This window comes from Mercenaria mercenaria, chromosome 16 (genome assembly GCF_021730395.1).
Source record: "Mercenaria mercenaria strain notata chromosome 16, MADL_Memer_1, whole genome shotgun sequence".
NCBI classification, from domain to species: domain Eukaryota; kingdom Metazoa; phylum Mollusca; class Bivalvia; order Venerida; family Veneridae; genus Mercenaria; species Mercenaria mercenaria.
The window spans coordinates 28,573,475-28,592,698 of record NC_069376.1 but is presented as its reverse complement, the minus strand read 5'-3'; the positions used below and the strand labels follow the sequence as shown (position 1 = coordinate 28,592,698).

General features: G+C 35.9%; 1 protein-coding gene across 1 annotated transcript in view; it reads right to left on the bottom strand.

Moving 5' to 3' along the window:
- Positions 1-19,224, bottom strand: part of LOC123540018 (uncharacterized) — a 110,063-nt gene that overhangs the window by 44,948 nt on the left and 45,891 nt on the right. Inside the window, exons 20-25 of the mRNA XM_053525834.1 lie at positions 18,168-18,251; positions 17,969-17,989; positions 12,437-12,609; positions 11,228-11,299; positions 10,149-10,186; positions 9,390-9,460 (exon numbers count right to left, since the gene is read on the bottom strand). Coding sequence (XP_053381809.1) covers positions 9,390-9,460; positions 10,149-10,186; positions 11,228-11,299; positions 12,437-12,609; positions 17,969-17,989; positions 18,168-18,251 — 459 coding nt within the window. The remainder of the gene's footprint in view (positions 1-9,389; positions 9,461-10,148; positions 10,187-11,227; positions 11,300-12,436; positions 12,610-17,968; positions 17,990-18,167; positions 18,252-19,224) is intronic.

Sequence of the window (19,224 nt, the reverse complement as noted above, 5' to 3'; positions counted from 1 at the left end):
ACCTTCTTTAATTTTGGAATTCACTACTGGCAAGCTCCCACTCTTCTGACAGTGTTGCCGTTGATATATTTTCTGATATTCCTTTACCATTGACCTTGACCTGTTTCTGATACCAGGAGAGAAGTTGCTGTTCCTATGTTCAGCATGTGTCCATGGAGAATTTGACCTTGGCCTTGATAAAGGTGAATCAGCTTCTGCCAAGATTCGATCTTTACTTTGTGGAGCCCTGGAACCTACACTTGTAAGTTTAGTACCAACAAAGCTTCCTCTGCCATGTGACCTACCTTGGCCTCTGCTTGTATTTCTGTTCAGCCTCTTCGCAGTTTCGGAAGGATATTGCTCATCATTTATGTCTTGTTCATTAAAACGTATTTGATCATTATCTTCTGTTTCATTCTGACCTCTTGAAACTGCTGTAAGGATATTGTCATTTTCATTCCCATCAAGGTCTTCATCAAGGTCTTCATCTGTCCTTTCTAAAAAGACTCCATCCATTATTCGACTTTTCTTGCTCACTCCGTGGTCAAAGTTATTTCTTCTATTCTGACGACCTTTGTGTCTCTGTTGAACTTTCGCTGATGTTTCACTTTCAAGGTCACTTAATGTCATTTGACCTTTATATATCTCCTGGACTTCTTCATTGGCTTCTCCATTGCTGTCATCTGCATCTGACAGCTCTATATAATGAGATAATGATAATGATAAACAAATGTGTAATATTTTTGTTTTAATGGTCAAGATCATTTGCATAAATTTACAAATAGTGCACTATACTTTTAATTCTTATGAAACAATAATTATTATGCATGATGTAAAAAAGACGTATAGAGCTAAGACGTCATAATATTTCTGCTCAACATCCACTCCAGAATAGTGAACAATAAACATAAAGAAACCGTTACTATAGCTCATATTAAAACACTTCTGTTAATGCAAAAAAACAACTTTTTACTTTTCAACATAAAATAAAATCTTATACATGTATATACAGCTGAAATTCAATACCTCAAACTCGCTTATCTTGTAATTCCGGCTACTTCAAAGACATTTTCAAGTCTGGTCCAGAAAACACATGCACAAAATGTTAATTTAAATCAAATTTCAATTATGTTGAAGTAGATCGCTTGATCCCTTGGAACTGAAGATCATACTGAATTTCAACTGTACACTCAAAAAGCTTCAACTAACCTCTCAAATGGTGATATCATATTCTATAAAAACCACACCATTGAAAGACAAAACACACCATCATGCAAAGTGCTGTAACAACATAATGGTACTGAAAATGTTGACTTCATTTGCCTCTGACCCTGGCAATGAAATGTGTCTGTTGTGAAGGTGATATTCAAGATAGGTTGGATTTTCTCTAGTATTCGCAAAAAGTATAGAACATGGACTTAAAATGCTCATGTAACCTAAAGTGTAACCATAGCTACATAGCGCAGTCTGGTCAGGATCCATGCTGTTTGCTATCAGTTTCTCTAATTGCAATAGGCTTTGAAAGCAAACAGCATGGATCCTGACCAGACTGCATGGATGTGCAGGCTGGTCTGGATCCATGCTGGTCGCAAATACACTATGTTGGTCTTCCCATGGCATGGCCCATATGTGTCTGTGGATTATCATTACTTGCAAAAAGAATGGTGCAAGAAAGACCCTATCTACAGTAAAATACTAAACTATTCTAGTTGGAAAGCATCTTTTAAATTCATCCCCACAAGTGAAAATAAAACAGAAGACTGGTCACCATCTGTGCTCCTTACGTGCTCAAAACACTGACAAATAGTTCAACATGCTGGTGACATAACATTCAAAGGGGGGTAACTCAATATACCAATTTTTATTTCAGAGTTCTCTCCCTGGTATAGAATTGGGGAGATAGTGGAACTTCTCGGCTGGTACATGATATATTTCTGTTTATCTGAAGAACTTTTCAGCCCATTTTTCGAACCACTGTGCCCCGAACCTAATAAAATGAAATAAGGTATGAACCCAATGATACATATGGTAACTAAATGGGTGGTGTATTTTTTTATAATAACAACAACACAGGCAAGCTGGTGTGTCCATTTCTGTTTGAAATGTATTAAATACAAATACAGCTGAATCTGCCTTACACCTGTATTAAACAGTCACTTGCCTTTAGCAGCCAGTCAACTAACTTCCCAAACTCACAGATTTTTTGTTCTAATTTCAACCTGTCTTAAGCAGTCAGACTGTGTCACTCCTTTCACAGGCTGCCTAATACAAGTTTGACTGTACATTTTTGTATTCTGTTTTTAAACAGTATCTGAATAAATCAACCCATTTATTAATATCCTATATACCAGTAGTAACTTGTTCCATGCAAGGAACCTACAACTTCCCAGCACACACCAAAAGTGGAGGGTAAATGACTAATCTTCTGCAAAAGTGCCATACAGAATGTTTACTATGACTGCAGGTGTCATCTCTTAACTGATTAACTCTCTAAGTTTAGTTTACTGAATTAGGTCTTTGTATATAAAATCACTAAGGAAGAAGAAATCTAACAATCTTTTATTGTTTGGGTTTAACATCACACCAATACAAATATAGGTTATATGCATGTGACTTCTCATCTTTTGTAGAGGATTATGCATTGACTGGTTCCTCTCTGATCATAATTTCAGGTACTGATGGGTCATAGGTAGCAACACCAATCTTCTGTAAGCAAGGTTCCACTTTGGTCATTTAACCAGGTATGGATAGGTACCTGGGTAGCACCACCCATCTTCCATAAGCCAGGTTCCACTTTGGTCATTTAACCAGGTATGGATGGGTACCTGGGTAGACCCATTCACCTTCCAAAAGCCAACTGGCAATTTGCTCATATTAAAGAATTCTACAACACTATGTTTCTAACCCAAAGTGATATGATAATCAGTTATAATGCTTTAAAGTTGCACTCTATTCCTCCATGGGATTTTTTTCACAGATTGTATTAACCACCTGGCCACAGACCTGCCACAAATTTGACAAATTTTAAGAAAAGGCCAGCTTCTAGCTGCAGAAAAAGTTGCACAATTAACGCTTCTCTGACTCACACCTGAATAAAACTTGAATTAAAATAGCAACACACCACACAGACTAAAACAAAGAGTGACAAAAACCTTGCTTTTCCTCCAAACGAGACCTCGATTTACAAATGACCCCTGACCCTGAATCATTATTTAATCTGGATTCTTGATGGTGTTTTGGAGAGTCTTGTAATGGCGACATGAAGTTTATACTTTTAAATGGGGATCGAGAGGTCAGTCCACCCTGATCACTAAACTTTCTTGTCTGTATTTTTGAGTCCTTTTTGGTATTTGAAATACTGACACTGAAATTTCCTGAAAATTGCAATACTTAATTATTAAGTGTCAAAACATATAAATAAGACAAATAAAAGATAATGACTGCAAGGAAACTGGAAAAAAGCCCTTTCTGCAAAAAAAGCACAAAAACAAAGTTAATCTCTTTGTGGATGTATAGAATAGCCTAGCTAGCTTATAAGCTGTCACTATTTATGGGATACCAAAATTGTTCCACATGATATACAGTGAACCCAGTGCTAATAAATACCTGAATAATGTCCACTGCTATAAAATTTAACCTGCTTATAAAGGCCAATCTTTTTTTCTTCCACATTAAACAATTCATAACATAAATTTAACTGAGTTGAGATACCATCTGTCAAAAAATACTACTATTTTCATTTCTCCAGGATGGTCTTTACAGTGTTGACTGTATCACTGTTTTATGGGTTAAAGGAATGTTCTTGTATTCAAGAATAAATCTCAATGACTTTCTGTTACCTTTCTGAATTCATTTATTCATTAATTTTATGTTTCCTCATTTTCTTGAATGACAAATATTATACTGTATCAACTAAAAAAATGCAACTTTGTTCACAAAGTACATTGCGTCACCTTAGCGCAAAAAGTGAATAAGTCCTTCTTTAAGTCAATGCAGTTATTCACTTCTTGCACTGCGGTGACGAAATTTGTTACTATATATAACTTTAACCTACTCCCTCCCTTACCTGACATTTTCCACTGTATAACTTACTGTCAGATAAAACAGGTTCTACAAAGCTACTCCTGCACTCTGTATAGTGAACATGCAGCCCTATCATCCTCTCCAAATATCTTATTTAACAAATTTTTCCCTATACAAATTGACTGTAAATTCTGCTAAAACCAGTTAATTAAAATCAATCAAACTTACAGCTGAACCTGACATTTGTGGCCACCTGTATTAAGCAGCCATTTCCCTTAAGCCTCCAATCAGCTTAACCTCTCAAACTGATTTTTTGGCCCTAATTTCAACCTAAGCAGCCACCTGCTTTAAGCAATCGCATTGTGTCACTCCAACGACTGACTGCTTAATTCAGGTTTGTCTGTAGTAGATCAGTATAATATCAACATGCAGAAAAGACAAAAAAAGATCATAATACTATACAATATTCACATAATTAAACTAATAAATCCTCACTTTTCTTCTAATTTATTGTGTAATTCAGTATTGTTATATTACACCTTGAGCAAGCTATGCAACATTTGATAATCAAGCAGATTTTTATTTACATTTCATTTTCTTTGAGATTTTTTTCTAAAACGCAACAAAATAATTTGAAGAAATGTCTGTGTTATTTTTTTCAAAAGGTTTCATTACTTACAACAATATCCCTGGAAAATGAAGTGCAGATGTATTTACATGTGTAACATAATATTCTTATTCAATGGCTTGCTGGTCAATAGTCAAAACTATTTACCAAGGGTCCAAAGGACCAAGGTTAATAGTTTTGACTCAGGCAAACCATTCAATATCTGTTTTATTAAATCACAAAAGAAATGAATATTAAAGTTTTTTTTCTCTCAACTTCTTTACATTAGCCTATCAAACCTTTGCTGAACTATGCACTGGTCAATAGCATAAAATATTGACTGGCATTTTATATAATAGGGAGTCATGCAATAAAAATACATTATATTACATAAAGCATCAGATCAAATGTAAAATATAAATAAAAATTATATATATATATATATAAAGGCATGTTTACTTGTAAACTAAAATATTTCAATTCATTTATGTGAAGTACAAGGCGTGCAAAATCAAACATAAACATTCAAGTAAAACAAAAACTAGCACAAAAACAGTGATATATTACATACATCACAGAAAAACATTGTGTGAATACATTTTTTTTTTTTTTTTTTTTCAAAAATAATATCAATACATATCAAACATGCACATATATCAGTGATAAGCCATTCAATAAACTGCAAATTCAAAAACAAAATACAAAATACATGTGTATAAGTGTAGATAGTGGTATCATACAGGTTGAAATTTAAATACATGTACATGTGTGCTCTTATATTGTGGAAATCTAATTAACACCTTCTCAAAATTGTATCATACTAAAATGAATTGTCTTTTTAAGATTTTGACCACAAGTTTAAGTTATAATGTAAAGTAAAGAACAAACAGGCACTAAAAAAATTGTTCTGAAATTTCAGATATTTGTTAAAATTTAAACGGAAAATCCTATACCCATACAAGCACATACATGAAATTCCAACTCTGTTATCAAGGAAATGTAACCTTCACTCCTGTTTCTAAGAGGTGGAAGTCGGTCTGGTCTCTTTCTAAGCTGATCTCGCAAATTCTGTTTCCTCTTGAAGGCTTCCAAATCAAAATCTTTGTAATACACAGCAGCAGTGTCATGAAAACCATCCAAAGAGCTCTGATTGGTTGAATAACAGCTTGTATCATCTGACTGGTTCTCATCCGAACTGAGGCTGGTTCCTGCAGATTTAATGTGTCTTGATCTGCTTGCACTTCTTGAACTTTGATTTGCAGACGTTTGGGAAACCTCATCTAATTGCTTATTAAAGTCGTCATGAGGAAGTTCTTTATCTGTCAACTTCTCTCCATGTTTCTTTTTTCTAATTCTAGACTTTCTTGAAGTTTGATTTGCTAGTTTATTTTCATCTGATTGGCTATTTTCATCAAGCAAGGGTTCTCCATTGGTCAAATGCTCACAATTTTTCTTTTTTCCCATTTCAATCCTTCTTGAACTAGGAATTGTTAGGTTATGCAACAGCTCTTCTGATTGGCCATCACCCTCATCAGGAGGCAGTTCTCCATTGGCCAACATCCCTCCATTCTTCTTCTTTCCAGTCCTTGAACTTTGACTTGCTAATTTATGTAATAACTCATTTGATTGGCTATCATCTCCAGTCAAAATCTTTCCATGTTTGCTCTTTCCATTTTTAGTCCTTCCAGAAATTTGATTTGTTAATTCATTCAACATCTCATCTGACTGGATATCCTCTCCATCAAGAGAGAGTTTTCCATTGTTCAAAATCTCTCCATTTTTCTTTTTTCTCATTTTAGTCCTTCTTGAACTTTGATTTGCTAATTCATGCAAAAGCTCATCTGAATGGTTTTCATCGGCATCAAGGAAAGGTTTTCCATCGTTCAACATTTCTCTTTTCTTCTTCTTTCCATGTCTAGCAGTTCTTGAACTTTGACTGGCTAATTTATGCAAAAGCTCATCTGGTTGGTTTTCACCGTCATCAAGAAAGGGTTCTCTATTGGTCAACATTTCCCTTTTCTTCTTTTCATGACTATTAGTCCTTGAACTCTGATTTGCTAATTTATGCAAAAGCTCATCTGACCGATTATCATCTTCTTCAAAAGAAAATTCTCCATCAGTCAAACTCTCTCCCGTTGTCTTCTTCCCCAGTCTTGCAACATGTCTCCTTTTTCTGGCAAGTGAGTCATGTTTTGAATCTTTAGGTTTATCATTAAATGATGTAAAGGTAACATCTGAATCTTCAGTTGCTCTAGACATAACCTCGGATGAATTTACTACATCATCGTCATCTTCTGTAACACTTGACTTTGCATCTATCTCACCATTTTTAAGAAACTCAGCTTCAGACTTCTCATCAAAGAAAGGAACAACTTCAACTTCATCACCTGAAATATTCTTGGAACCTACAGTTTTCCTTCTGAGTTTTGCTTTCTCTTTTGCCTGTCTTTTATTAGTTTCATTAAGATTTGGAGAAACCATATGTCCATTATTGCTTCCTACTTCATCTGTAGGTATAAGAATATGATCAACACCATCTTCTGTGTCTTCAGCAAGAAGGGATTCCCTTTTGTTCTTACCTTTCAGCTGCTCTGGTTTCTTTCCTATCATTGCTATGATTCATGAAAATCAAAATAATTATCAAATTTACAACAATGCTAACTTAAATTTCATATTTTTGGAAATATATTCAACTTTTTTTTCCAATCTAAATTACTAAAATATGCTTTAAATCATATTCATATATCTTTCCATAGAAGATAATGGCAATACAGCCTGTTCTTTTAACCTTTTGAATTACACTGTAACTATGATAGATGGAGCAGTTTTTACTTTTTATCCTGAATTCAAAGAATTCATTGCTACAGAATGTGTTGACCAAGCACTTACAGGTGTAATCAAATAGCAATGTAAGGATTATTTTACAAGCCTAACTCTTTTTCAGACCACTGCAAATTTACAGGATAACTTTTACAGTGAAACACTGCTCGCAAGGAAATTAATGAAATGGATGACTTATCAAGGTCTTCAAGCAATCCGAGCACAAAATATTAGAAGTAAAATGGCTGGAGACAACCTTAATTACTCAAGTGAGACAGGATGCATGAGCGAGCAGTGTTTCACCATAAACAATGAAATTTCATCAACTTTATCCGACGGTTTAAAAAGAAATAAATCCATGAACAAATCTTAAATTTTAGAACCAGACAAAGCAGACCTTGTTTTATAAACTAAAACAGAAGATCTGCAAAAATATTAAATCCATATGTAACAGATTAACCAACTGAAATATTGCAGTTATATTTTTGTATATAAAACTAAACCTCCCTGAGCAACTACCTGTATTGTACAGCTATTGGCCTTAGGCAGCCAGTCAGCTAACTTCAAAAATTGACACTTTATTCATAGTTCACACTGTGACACTCCCTTGACTGACTTCTAAGTACAGGCTTGACTGTATACTGTGAAATCATTTAATTTCGTGGGCATGGAATTTCGTGGTTTTGGTCAAAACGGTAATTTCGTGGGGATCTGAATTCGTGGATTTCAACTTTTGAACACAAAATAAATGGGAATTTTACTTCTTCGTTGGGATTAAATTTTGTGGATTGACTGAACCACAAAATCCACGGAAATTAGTCCCCAACGAATATTAGTGATTTCACAGTATATACAAATATCAAGCATGCTGTATATTTCTGTTCAAATTCTACAGACTAACTACCAAGCACCAAACATGTTATGCAAAACACATAATACTACATTAAAACACAGCAGAACATTATATATAACTAACTACAGTGACTAAAGCAATAATTGGCGATACTTAATTTGTTTCCAATTCTTTATATTTCTTAAGCAATTTACGAAACTTTTGAATAAGGATCCTATTTCAAGTTTTGGACAGCAAACAATAATGTCAAGTATGCATTCAAAGCAAAACCTCCAGGCTTTTTAAATTTTCTTTCTTCAAAATTTACAGAGTCCTTTCATTTATATATAATTACGAATAAGAAGTTAAGTGACTCAGCGACTTCTAGGCAATATGTATGTACAGAAATACTCTTTAATCCTGTAAGATGCTACAGCCACAAATTAAAAACGCACTAAATCAAAAATAGAATTCAGCTGCATTAAAAAAACATCAACTTGTCATATTTATGTATTAAAATATAATGTTCATGAAATATTAACATATCATACTCATGATATGTCAGCTTGTAGTAATCATAAAACTTCAACCGATCATGTTCCAGAAACATCAATTTGCCATACTCAAGAAATATCAAATTATCATAATCATGAAATGTCAATCTATCATACTCATGAAACACCAACTTATCATGTTCATGAAACATCAACTTGCCATACTCATGAAATTTCAACTTATCATAATCATGTAATATCAACTTATCATACAATTGAAATATCAACTTGTCATGTTCATAAAATATGAAAATGAAGAAAATCCTGGCCAAATATATAAACATAAATATTTACCTATCTGTTCATACTAGCCTGTGAATGCGATGTCCGGCTCCTTCATTTTAAAATGCAACTGACATCCACATATTAACAACTAAACATATAATCATCCCCTTCTCAATAATACAAGTCATGAAATCGAGATTGAAGACCAGTCTACCAAGTCAAGCATCTGACTGGTTGTTTGTTTATGAGCACAATTTTTAAACTGACCAATGGCAGAACTGTATTTTGAGACTGGTCTCCAAACTCATTCATGATAACAGAAACAAAGTTTTAGTTTGTAAGTTGTTACCTGTAAGGAGTTCACTTTCCAGTCCAGAGTCTGGAGACACAGATCTTGGTGAAGGCACCCTTCTTAAGCCACTGAAATTATCAAAGTTCTTGTATTTGTTATGTTGGGGGTTTAAGTCACATCAGTATAGTAGTCGCAACTTGACCGCGATGGTCGGCCTTTTGGCTGATTATTCATATTATTTCATTGTAGAAATAAGGGGTGTAGCCATTTATCTAATTAGTGTGTTAAAATATGTACTTACATTGGATCAGTTAAAACTTTCCAATACGCACATTTATTTTAATTTCTCACGCAACTCATGTTGTTTTTTTTTTTTTTTTTTTTTTTTCCAACAAAATTTGCTCGAAACTACTGTGTATATAAGAAGCGTTACCATACAAGTGCTTTACGTACACTCCTTTTCAGTAGTAGGTTTAGCCTCATTACGTATTATAATACAAAGGTCAACCATCGGTGTCAACTTGCGTCCACTATACAAATCGTAATAATTGTGACTTTCCAGCATAAAACATCAGAGTTATGCCTTTGTAGCAAAAATGCCAGATATATGACTTCAGAGTAATGACTCCATAGTAAAAATGGCAGATATATGATTTTAGAGCAATGACTTCCCAGTAAAAATGGCAGATATATGATTTCAGAGTAATGACTTCATTCTTTGAACAAAATATTTAATATCATTATCAACAGGTATGACAGTCACACGTGGCATAATGAAAAAAACAAAACAAATAAGTTGAAAATGTTTATACTTACTGTGACCTGTCCCCTTTTTTCTTAAAGTTTTCTTTCTTCTAAAAAAATAAGACAAATACAGTTTGAATACGGTACGCAAGTTATTAAATAATAAGCACAAAATGCTTAATAACGAGGTTATTATAACAGTACCTTGAGCTGCAATGCTGCATTTGGCTAACTGACAAGTGGATTTTGCCCTGCCTGGATCAAACAATGCTGTTTCGCTGAGGGTGCTACTCACTGTAACAGCTGTGGAAAGCTGAACGCATCATTGTCGATCAAGGTTTTGTTTAATTGACATTCATTATCTACATTGACATATTTCTAGCATTATCTTTGCTAAAATTAAAGACATCTTTTGGAAAATACAACTAAACGCTCTTTTGAAACAGTGAACTTTTTTGACAAACGGAACACTGAGATGCCATCATTACAGCATTTCTGATGTCGTATTTATTTGATGTCACAAGCAAAATAAGTTGCCCCCTCAATGGTTATTTTTCCATATGTTAGGAGAGTTGAATGCATTGCAATGGGTTTTGTATTTGCTGCTGTTTTTTTTTTTTCAGACAGAAAATTCACAAGTTTTTAACTTTATTCTTTTTTTAAACATCTTAAATAATCCTTAATATTATACAGGTTAGCTAAATTGGTGCCCCTTAACCCTTAGCCTGCTGGCGGCAGATGATTCTGCCTTTGGGACCAGTGCAGACCAAGATCAGCCTGCACATCCGTGCAGTCTGATCATGGTCTGCACTGTTCGCTATTCAGTCAGTAAATTTTCAGTGAAAACCCCTTTGAATGATAAGAGGTACTGTCCAAATTGAAAGATGGACCAGTCCATTATAGAAATATAGCAAGGTAAGGGTTGAAATAACGATCTATCAAGGATGTTTTTTCTTACAAACTGATAAAAGGCCAACAACAAATCTATTAAATTTCTATTAATATCTAGACATACAGATTCCCCCAACCACCCAAACACAAATTTTAAGAAGTCACAAAATGTAAGATTCAGACCATATTTTTCCTATTAGTGTTAAGTAATTTAAAAGTAGAACTTCTGAAGGTACTGTAATAATAACACTTATATTTACCTTGGGTGGTGGTCCTGACCAGAACTTGGTTGTTTTATTTTCATTTTTCTTCAGTTCAAACTTCTTTGGTTCCTAAAATTTTCAGACATTTATAATTATAACAACTCTTTCTGTATCATAATTTTATTTATTTATTTCGTTGGGTTTAACATAACACTGGCAAAATTATAGGTCATATGGCGACTTTCCAGCTTTGATGGTGGAGGAAGACCCCAGGTGCCTCTACGTGCATTATTACATCACGAGCGGGCACTTAGGTCGAGCCACTGACCTTCCGTAAGCCAGCTTGATGGCTTCCTCAAATTAAGAATTCAATGCCCCGAGTAAGGTTTGAACCCACATCGATGAGAACCAAGTGATTTGAAGTCAGTGACCTTAACCACTCGGCCACGGAGGCACCGTATCATAATTGTAAGTTCTGATAAACATGTAAAAGGTGCATACTCGTGTAATTTCATAATTTCACACAAAATAAAAAAACAATTCTTTTCTTTTTTTATACAAGAATTACACAGCTTTTCAACACTGCTTCAATTACATAATGGCAGTCAATTATTCTAACCAGTCTTTCTGAATTATGTACCTTTCTCAAGTCCTTAAAGACCTGCTCCCGTCCTACATTTTAACCCTGAATTGTCACTGAAAAAGCATGAAAATCCTAACTATGAACAGTGACGCCTGTCAAATTAGAGTCTATCTTATATAAAATTCTATATAAAATACCTGTGGTTTTGCGTGCTAGTGTGGCACGTGGCCGTTAACTGTTACCTTTTGTAATCATGGGTTGCATACACACAAAAGAATTTGAATAGCCGGGGAGCAGGGCTTTAACTAGTAAATGATGACATCCTCACATGTATTATAGACAGAGGGCATACCACTTCAGTTCTACTCAGTTCTACTCAAATTTGCTTCATGTACCTCTGAAGCCGACTTGTGAAATAAATTAATTGAAATAAACCTGGGCTAAGTTGTGGAACAAACTTATGACATCTAAAATATTAGACTTGTCTGCAGTGAAATTATTTAAATAACATGACAAAAAACCTGGATGGCTTCCTTAAACAAATAATTCTACACCCAAAGCAATTTTTCAAACCCACATCAGTGTGAGACATGAGATTCAAACTTAGTGGCCTTAACCTTGCTTCCACAGCAACCCCACTAAGAATTTCAGACATATAGCAAAAACACGGTATCAACAGTTACCTTCCACGAGGCATCTACATTCCTGAACTCTTTGAACTGGGTGGGTGGTTTGTCCGACTTCTTGATATCTAGCCCTTTACCCTTCGGCAGGTCGTACTCTCTGTCTGTGCTGAACGGTGACTTTGATACTATACTTCTCTTAGGGCTCTTTTTCAACTTAAAAGCCGGAGGAGCTGCAAATTCAATAATGTTAAATTCAATTTCCTTTCTTATCTAACATAAGAGCCGCACCATGAGAAAACCAACATAGTGCATTTGCGACCAACATGGATCCAGACCAGCCTGCGCATCCGCACAGTCTGGTCAGGATCCATGCTTTTCGCTAACAGTTTCTCTAATTGCAATAGGCTTTGAAAGTGAACAGTATGGATCCTGACCAGACTGTGCGGATGTGCAGGCTGGTCTGGATCCATGCTGGTGGCAAATGCACTATGTTGGTTTTCTCATGTTGTGGCTCAATTAAGGTGATATTAATATATATTCTGTAAAATGACTTAATTTCACTGGCAAAAATTTTCAAGGTTTGACAAAATGGCTGTTTAAAGTTTGTCCCGAATTTGCAGATTCCAAATTTGAAAGGATAAATTTAAAATTTAGTTAAGTTTATTGGGATAACATTTCTTGAACTGGTACAACAACAAAAATCCACAAAAAAGTCCCCCATGAATAATAATGACTCAATTGTATACAGACTCCTCTATCGTGCTGAAGTCCCCTTATTAGATGGATTCTTGACAGTAAAATGTATTACAAAATTCCAGAGTTCTTCATATTTTACATCTGAACTCCGAACAATGATTTTATTCAATGACAGATATTATTTCTTAGATATAATATTATGACAAAAGAAATATTTAGTAAAGGAACATACCCCCACAAAAAAAGAAAGAAAACAAGAGGGCCATGATGGCCCTATATCGCTCACCTGTTATCATTGCACTTGAGGACAAGAAGGTCCTCAGAAAAAATATCTAAGTCCAAAGGACAGGAACAAGTAAGGGAAGAAATTAAACCAAAAAGAAAAAATTCTTACAAGGTACAGATATGTCAAAATACACCTAAAAATTGGAGGTACCATCCATGTTGTATCACAGAAAAGTGGTCTCGGTTTTTCCCTACGGCCAATAATAAAAAAGTTACTAAAAACAAGCTATTTATAGTAACGTAAAAGGGAATTAATTTAAAAAAAAATGATTGTAAGTTAACAAAAGAAGGATCTTCCAAATAAATCTGTTGACATAAATGAAATTTCAGATCAGTATCTTCATTAGTTACAGAGATATACCCATTTCAATTTGAAACAAGGCAGTCTGAAAGACAGCTAAATCCCCCGCCACTGCTATGGATAGTGAAAGGGTAAAACCTTTGACTTTAGCTGTGACCTTGACCTTGAACTGACATGGCTGACTCATGAATTCTGCACAACGTCTTGATGAGGTGATCATTTGACCAAAGTTTCATGAAAATCCTTCAAGGGGTTTAGGAGATACAGAGCTGAAACCTGTGACCTTCAGTTGAGACCTTGACCTTGAGTTGACATGGCTGACTCATGAGTTCTTGATGAGGTGATCATTTGACCCAAGTTTGATGAAAATCCTTCAAGGGGTTAAGGAGATACAGAGTGGACACCAAATGGAAGGCTCAAACCGTCGACCCTTAGTTGTGACCTTGACCTTGAGCTGGCATGGTTGACTTATAATTTCTGCATATCGTTCTGATGAGGTAATCATTTGACCCAAGTTTTATAAAATTCCTTGAAGGGGTTTAGGAGATAAAGAGCGCACACAAAATGGAAGGCTCAAACCTTTGACCTTCAGTTGTGACCTTGACCTTGAGCCGACATGGCTGACTCATAAGTCCTGCACATCGTCTTGATGAGGTGATCGTTTGACCCAAGTTTGATGAAAATCCTACAAGGGGTTAAGGAGATATAGAGCGGACACAAAATGGAAGGTTCAAACCTTTGACCCTAATTTGTGACCTTGACCTTGAGCCGGTTTGACTGACTCATGGGTTCTGCATATCGTCTTGATGAGGTGATCATTTGACCCAAGTTTTATAAAGTTCCTTCAAGGGGTTTAAAAGATATAGAGCGGACACAAAATAGAAGGCTCAAACCTTTGACCTTGAGTTGTGACCTTGACCTTGAGCCGGCATGGCTGACTCATGGGTTCTGCACATCGTCTTGATGAGGTGATCATTTGACCCAAGTTTTATAAAGTTCCTTCAAGGGGTTTAGGAGATATAGAGCGGACACAAAATGGCAGGCTCAAACCTTTGACCTTGAGTTGTGACCCCGACCTTGAACCGACAAGGCTGACTCATGGGTTCTGCACATCGTCTTGATGAGGTTATCATTTGACCCAAGTTTCATGAAAATCCTTCAAGGGGTTTAGGAGATATGGACCGGACAGGATTTTGTTACAGATGGAAGGACGGAAGGACGGACGGACGGAAGGACAGACCCAGACCATTCCTATAATCCCTCCGCCACAGTGGGGGATTAATAAAGGGAGGTAATTTAACATAAAATCAGTCCATAGTTACCTACCCTCATTGGCTCAGTCCAACTAATGACAATAATGAAATTTCAAATAAGTCCTATAAGGACTTACTGATATAAATCCAGTTTGATTACAATCAGGGGAGGTAATCAGATATAAAATAACCTACGAATGGATCTGATTTGTCATGGAATCCAAGATTTATTGTTGTTGAAGATATTTTGGAAGTTTGTATCAAATAAAACCATAAATGAAGTCTCTATATGGCTGCAAAAGCCAAAATAGCCAATTTTGGACCTTTAAGGGGCCATAACTCTGGAACCCATGAAGGAATCTGGCCAGTTTAAGAAAGGAACCAAGATCTTGTAATGATACAAGTTTTGTGCAAGTTTGGTTAAAATCAAATCATAAATAAGCTGCTATTGTGCAGACAAGGTCAAATAGCTAATTTTGGCCCTTTCAGGGTCCATAACTCTGGAATCCATTATGGGATCTTGCCGGTTCAAGAAAGGAACCGAGATCTTATGGTGACACAAGTTTTGTGCAAGTTTGATTAAATTCAAATCATAAACTAGAGATGCTTTTGAGAAAAGCGTATGTCTCCCACAACTGCCCCTTAGATGATGAAAAATGTTAGTTTCTCTAGATGTTTTAGACGAGTGGATCCAATTAGATGGTCTGGATAAGTGGATCCAATCAATAATTCAAGGGCCATAAATGAAAAGTGCCTGGGCGGATTTGGCTAGTTATCGAACTTGAGTAAGGTCTTATGGCAAAACACATTTTGTTAAAGTTTGGTGAAGATCGGATGAGAAATGTTCGACTTAGAGAGGGGACAAGAGTAAACAGACGGATTTTTTCGGTAATTCAAGGGCCATAACTCTAAAATGCCTGGACCGATTTGGCTAGTTATCGAACTTGGCCGAGGTCTCATGGTCAAACACATTTTGTTCAAGTTTGGTGAAGATCGGATGAGAAATGTTCGGCTTTAGAGTGCGGACAAGAGTAAAAAGGCCAATTTTTCGATAATTCAAGGGCCGTAACTCCAAAATGCCTGGACCGATTTGGCTAGTTATCGAACTTGGCTGAGGTCTCATGGTCAAACACATTTTGTTCAAGTTTGGTGAAGATTGGATGAGAAATATTCGAATTAGAGTGCGGACAAGAGTAAAAAGACCGATTTTTGGTAATTCAAGGGTCATAACTCCAAGACGCCTGGACCGATTTGGCTAGTTATCGAACTTGGCCGAGGCCTTATGGTCAAACACATTTTGTTCAAGTTTGGTGAAAATCGGATGAGAAATGTTCGACTTAGAGTGCGGACAAGCTTTGTGACAGACACACACACAGACAGACAGACTGGAGTAAATCAATGTCTCCCACACCACTGTATGGTGGGAGACATAATGAAGCTGCTATTGTGCAGCCAGTTCAAGAAAGGAACCAAGATCATATGGTGATACAAGTTGTGTGCAAGTTTGGTTAAAATAAAATCATAAATGAAGCTGCTATTGTGCAGACAAGGTCAAAATAGCTAATTCTGGCCCTTTCAGGGGCCATAACTCTGGAACCCATAATGGAATCTGACCAGTTCAAGAAAGGAATCGAGCTCTTATGGTGATACAAGTTGTGTGCAAGTTTGGTTAAAATAAAATCATAAATGAAACCACTATCGTGCAGACAAGAAATTGTTGACGCCAAACGCACGAGATGGATGGACAGACGGACTGACGACGGACAAAGGGTGATCACAAAAGCTCACCTTGTCACTATGTGACAGGTGAGCTAAAAAGGAAACATTCTGTTCATCACCACCATAATCTTAACAGTCAGATCCTAAACAGCCTTTAACCCTTATCCCACTGCTAAATTTCTATAATGAACTTGCCCATCTTTCAATTTGGACAGTACCATTAACAGTTAACAGGGGTGCTTTAAAACAAGATACTGACTGAATGGCGAACAGTGCAGACCATGATCAAACTGCATGGATGTGCAGGCTGATCTTGGTCTGCACTGGTCCCAAGGACAGAATCACTTGCCACCAGCAGTCTAAGGGTTAAGTTAACATAATAAATGAGGAGTTGGACAAAACATTTTTGGGGTGTACAGGAGAGTATACAAACAGGAATATTGAAAACAGTCACCAAAATGATATGCACTAACATATATGTCCTCTATATACTAGTTATGTAACTATGACTTAAAAGAGATATATGTCCTGCATACAGGCCACATATAAATCATATTTATTAGTCTAGGATATGCAACTTTAGTAAATTGGTATTCCCCACCAATAGGTTACTTTGTTATGAAAGAATATATGAATACTAAAACAATCAAAGGGCTATTACTCTGCAATTACTGGAGCAATCCTGACCAAAGTTGTGCAAGCACCACTGCCCTATAGTGATCTATATTTGAATTAAGTTTCATGAAGATCCATTGATAGGTTACTTTACAGAAAAGTCAAAAATCCCTATTTTTTACCAAATCAAGGGGAAAAATTCTGCTTTTACTGGGTCAAGAGGAATAATACTGAATGTGAGGAAAGGTCATGTGCTAATTAACCCTTACCAGGCTGGACATGATCAGTTCTGCCTTTGTGACCAGTGTAGATCATGATAAGCCTGCACATCCATGCAGTCTGATCATGATCTGCACTGTTCGCAATTCATTCAGTATCTTTTTGGCAAGCACCCCTTTTAACTGTAACTGTTAATGATACTGTCCAAATTGGAAGATGGACAAGTTCATTATAGAAATTTAGCAGGGTATGGGTTAATAATTATTTGAGCTTTGGTGTTTCTTGCTAGAATACTTTTTTTATTATAATCATTTTAAATTTTTGACGGACGGATGGATGTACACACACAAGCAAGCAGGGATGCACGCAAGGACATGCAGCTGGACAGACCAAGCAAAGTCTGTATCCCTTCCCTTCAGCAGGGGATGATAAGCCATCAATAGGACATTCCAGGGTTAGGTATTTGATTGGGATACAACACGTGTACGACATATAGAATACCTGTACGGAGACCGTCTGTGTCTAGAAATATAGAACAGGGATGTCTTTTAATTACACCAGACACATAATATAATATACATGTTTGTGTTCCTTTGTTTTCATAATGATGTTTCTAATGTATATGAATATGTTAATAAAATACATATATTCTTGGTACTATAGATTGGGTCATTTTCCCAAAAGGTTTTCCTTTATTTACCTTTATAAAGTTTTTCCTTCCTCCTGCTGCGTCGTGAACTATAATCTTCCGTGTCCGACTTTTCACATTCATCATTCTCTTCATCTGTAAACAAAAATTATCTTTTAAAAAAATATTAACAGTGTCATTCAAAAATGTCACATTTCTTTATTATGTAAGTAATAGCTTCAGAGACAAGAGGGTCATGATGACCCTGGATCGCTCACCTGAGTAATATGAGCTACATGTTTCAAATGTCAATATTAAGAAAGTCAGTAGGTCATATTCATGGTTAATGAAATTCAGTTTTAAGATTGATGTGCAAAACTGTATGTCATCAAAATTTCAAGGCTGTATCTTAAACAAGAGGACCATGATGGTCCTGAATCGCTCACCTCTTCCCACATGACCCAGTTTTGAGTATGACGTCGTTTTTTCTATTATTTGACATAGTGACCTAGTTTTTCAGCTCATGTGACCCAGTTTTGAACTTGACCTAGATATTATCAAGATAAAAATTCTGACCAATTTTCATGAAGATCCATTGAAAAATATGGTCTCTAGAGAGGTCACAAGGTTTTTTTATTATTTGACCTACTGACCTAGTTTTTTAAGGCACGTGACCCAGTTTCAAACTTGACCTATATATCATCAAGAAAAACATTCAGACCAACTTTCATACAGATCCCATGAAAAATATGGCCTCTAGAGAGGTCACAACGTTTTTTCATTATTTGACCTACTGACCTACTTTTTGAAGGCACATGACCCACTTTCAAACTTGACCTAGATATCATCAAGATGAACACTCAGAGCAACTTTCATACAGATCCCATGCAAAATATGGCCTCTAGAGAGGTCACAAGGTTTTTCTATTATTTGACCTACTGACCTAGTTTTTGAAGGCACGTGATCCACTTTCGAACTTGACCTAGATATCATCAAGATAAACATTCAGACCAACTTTCATACAGATCCCATGAAAAATATGGCCTCTAGAGAGGTCACAACTTTTTTCATTATTTGACCTACTGACCTACTTTTTGATGGCACGTGACCCACTTTCGAACTTGACCTA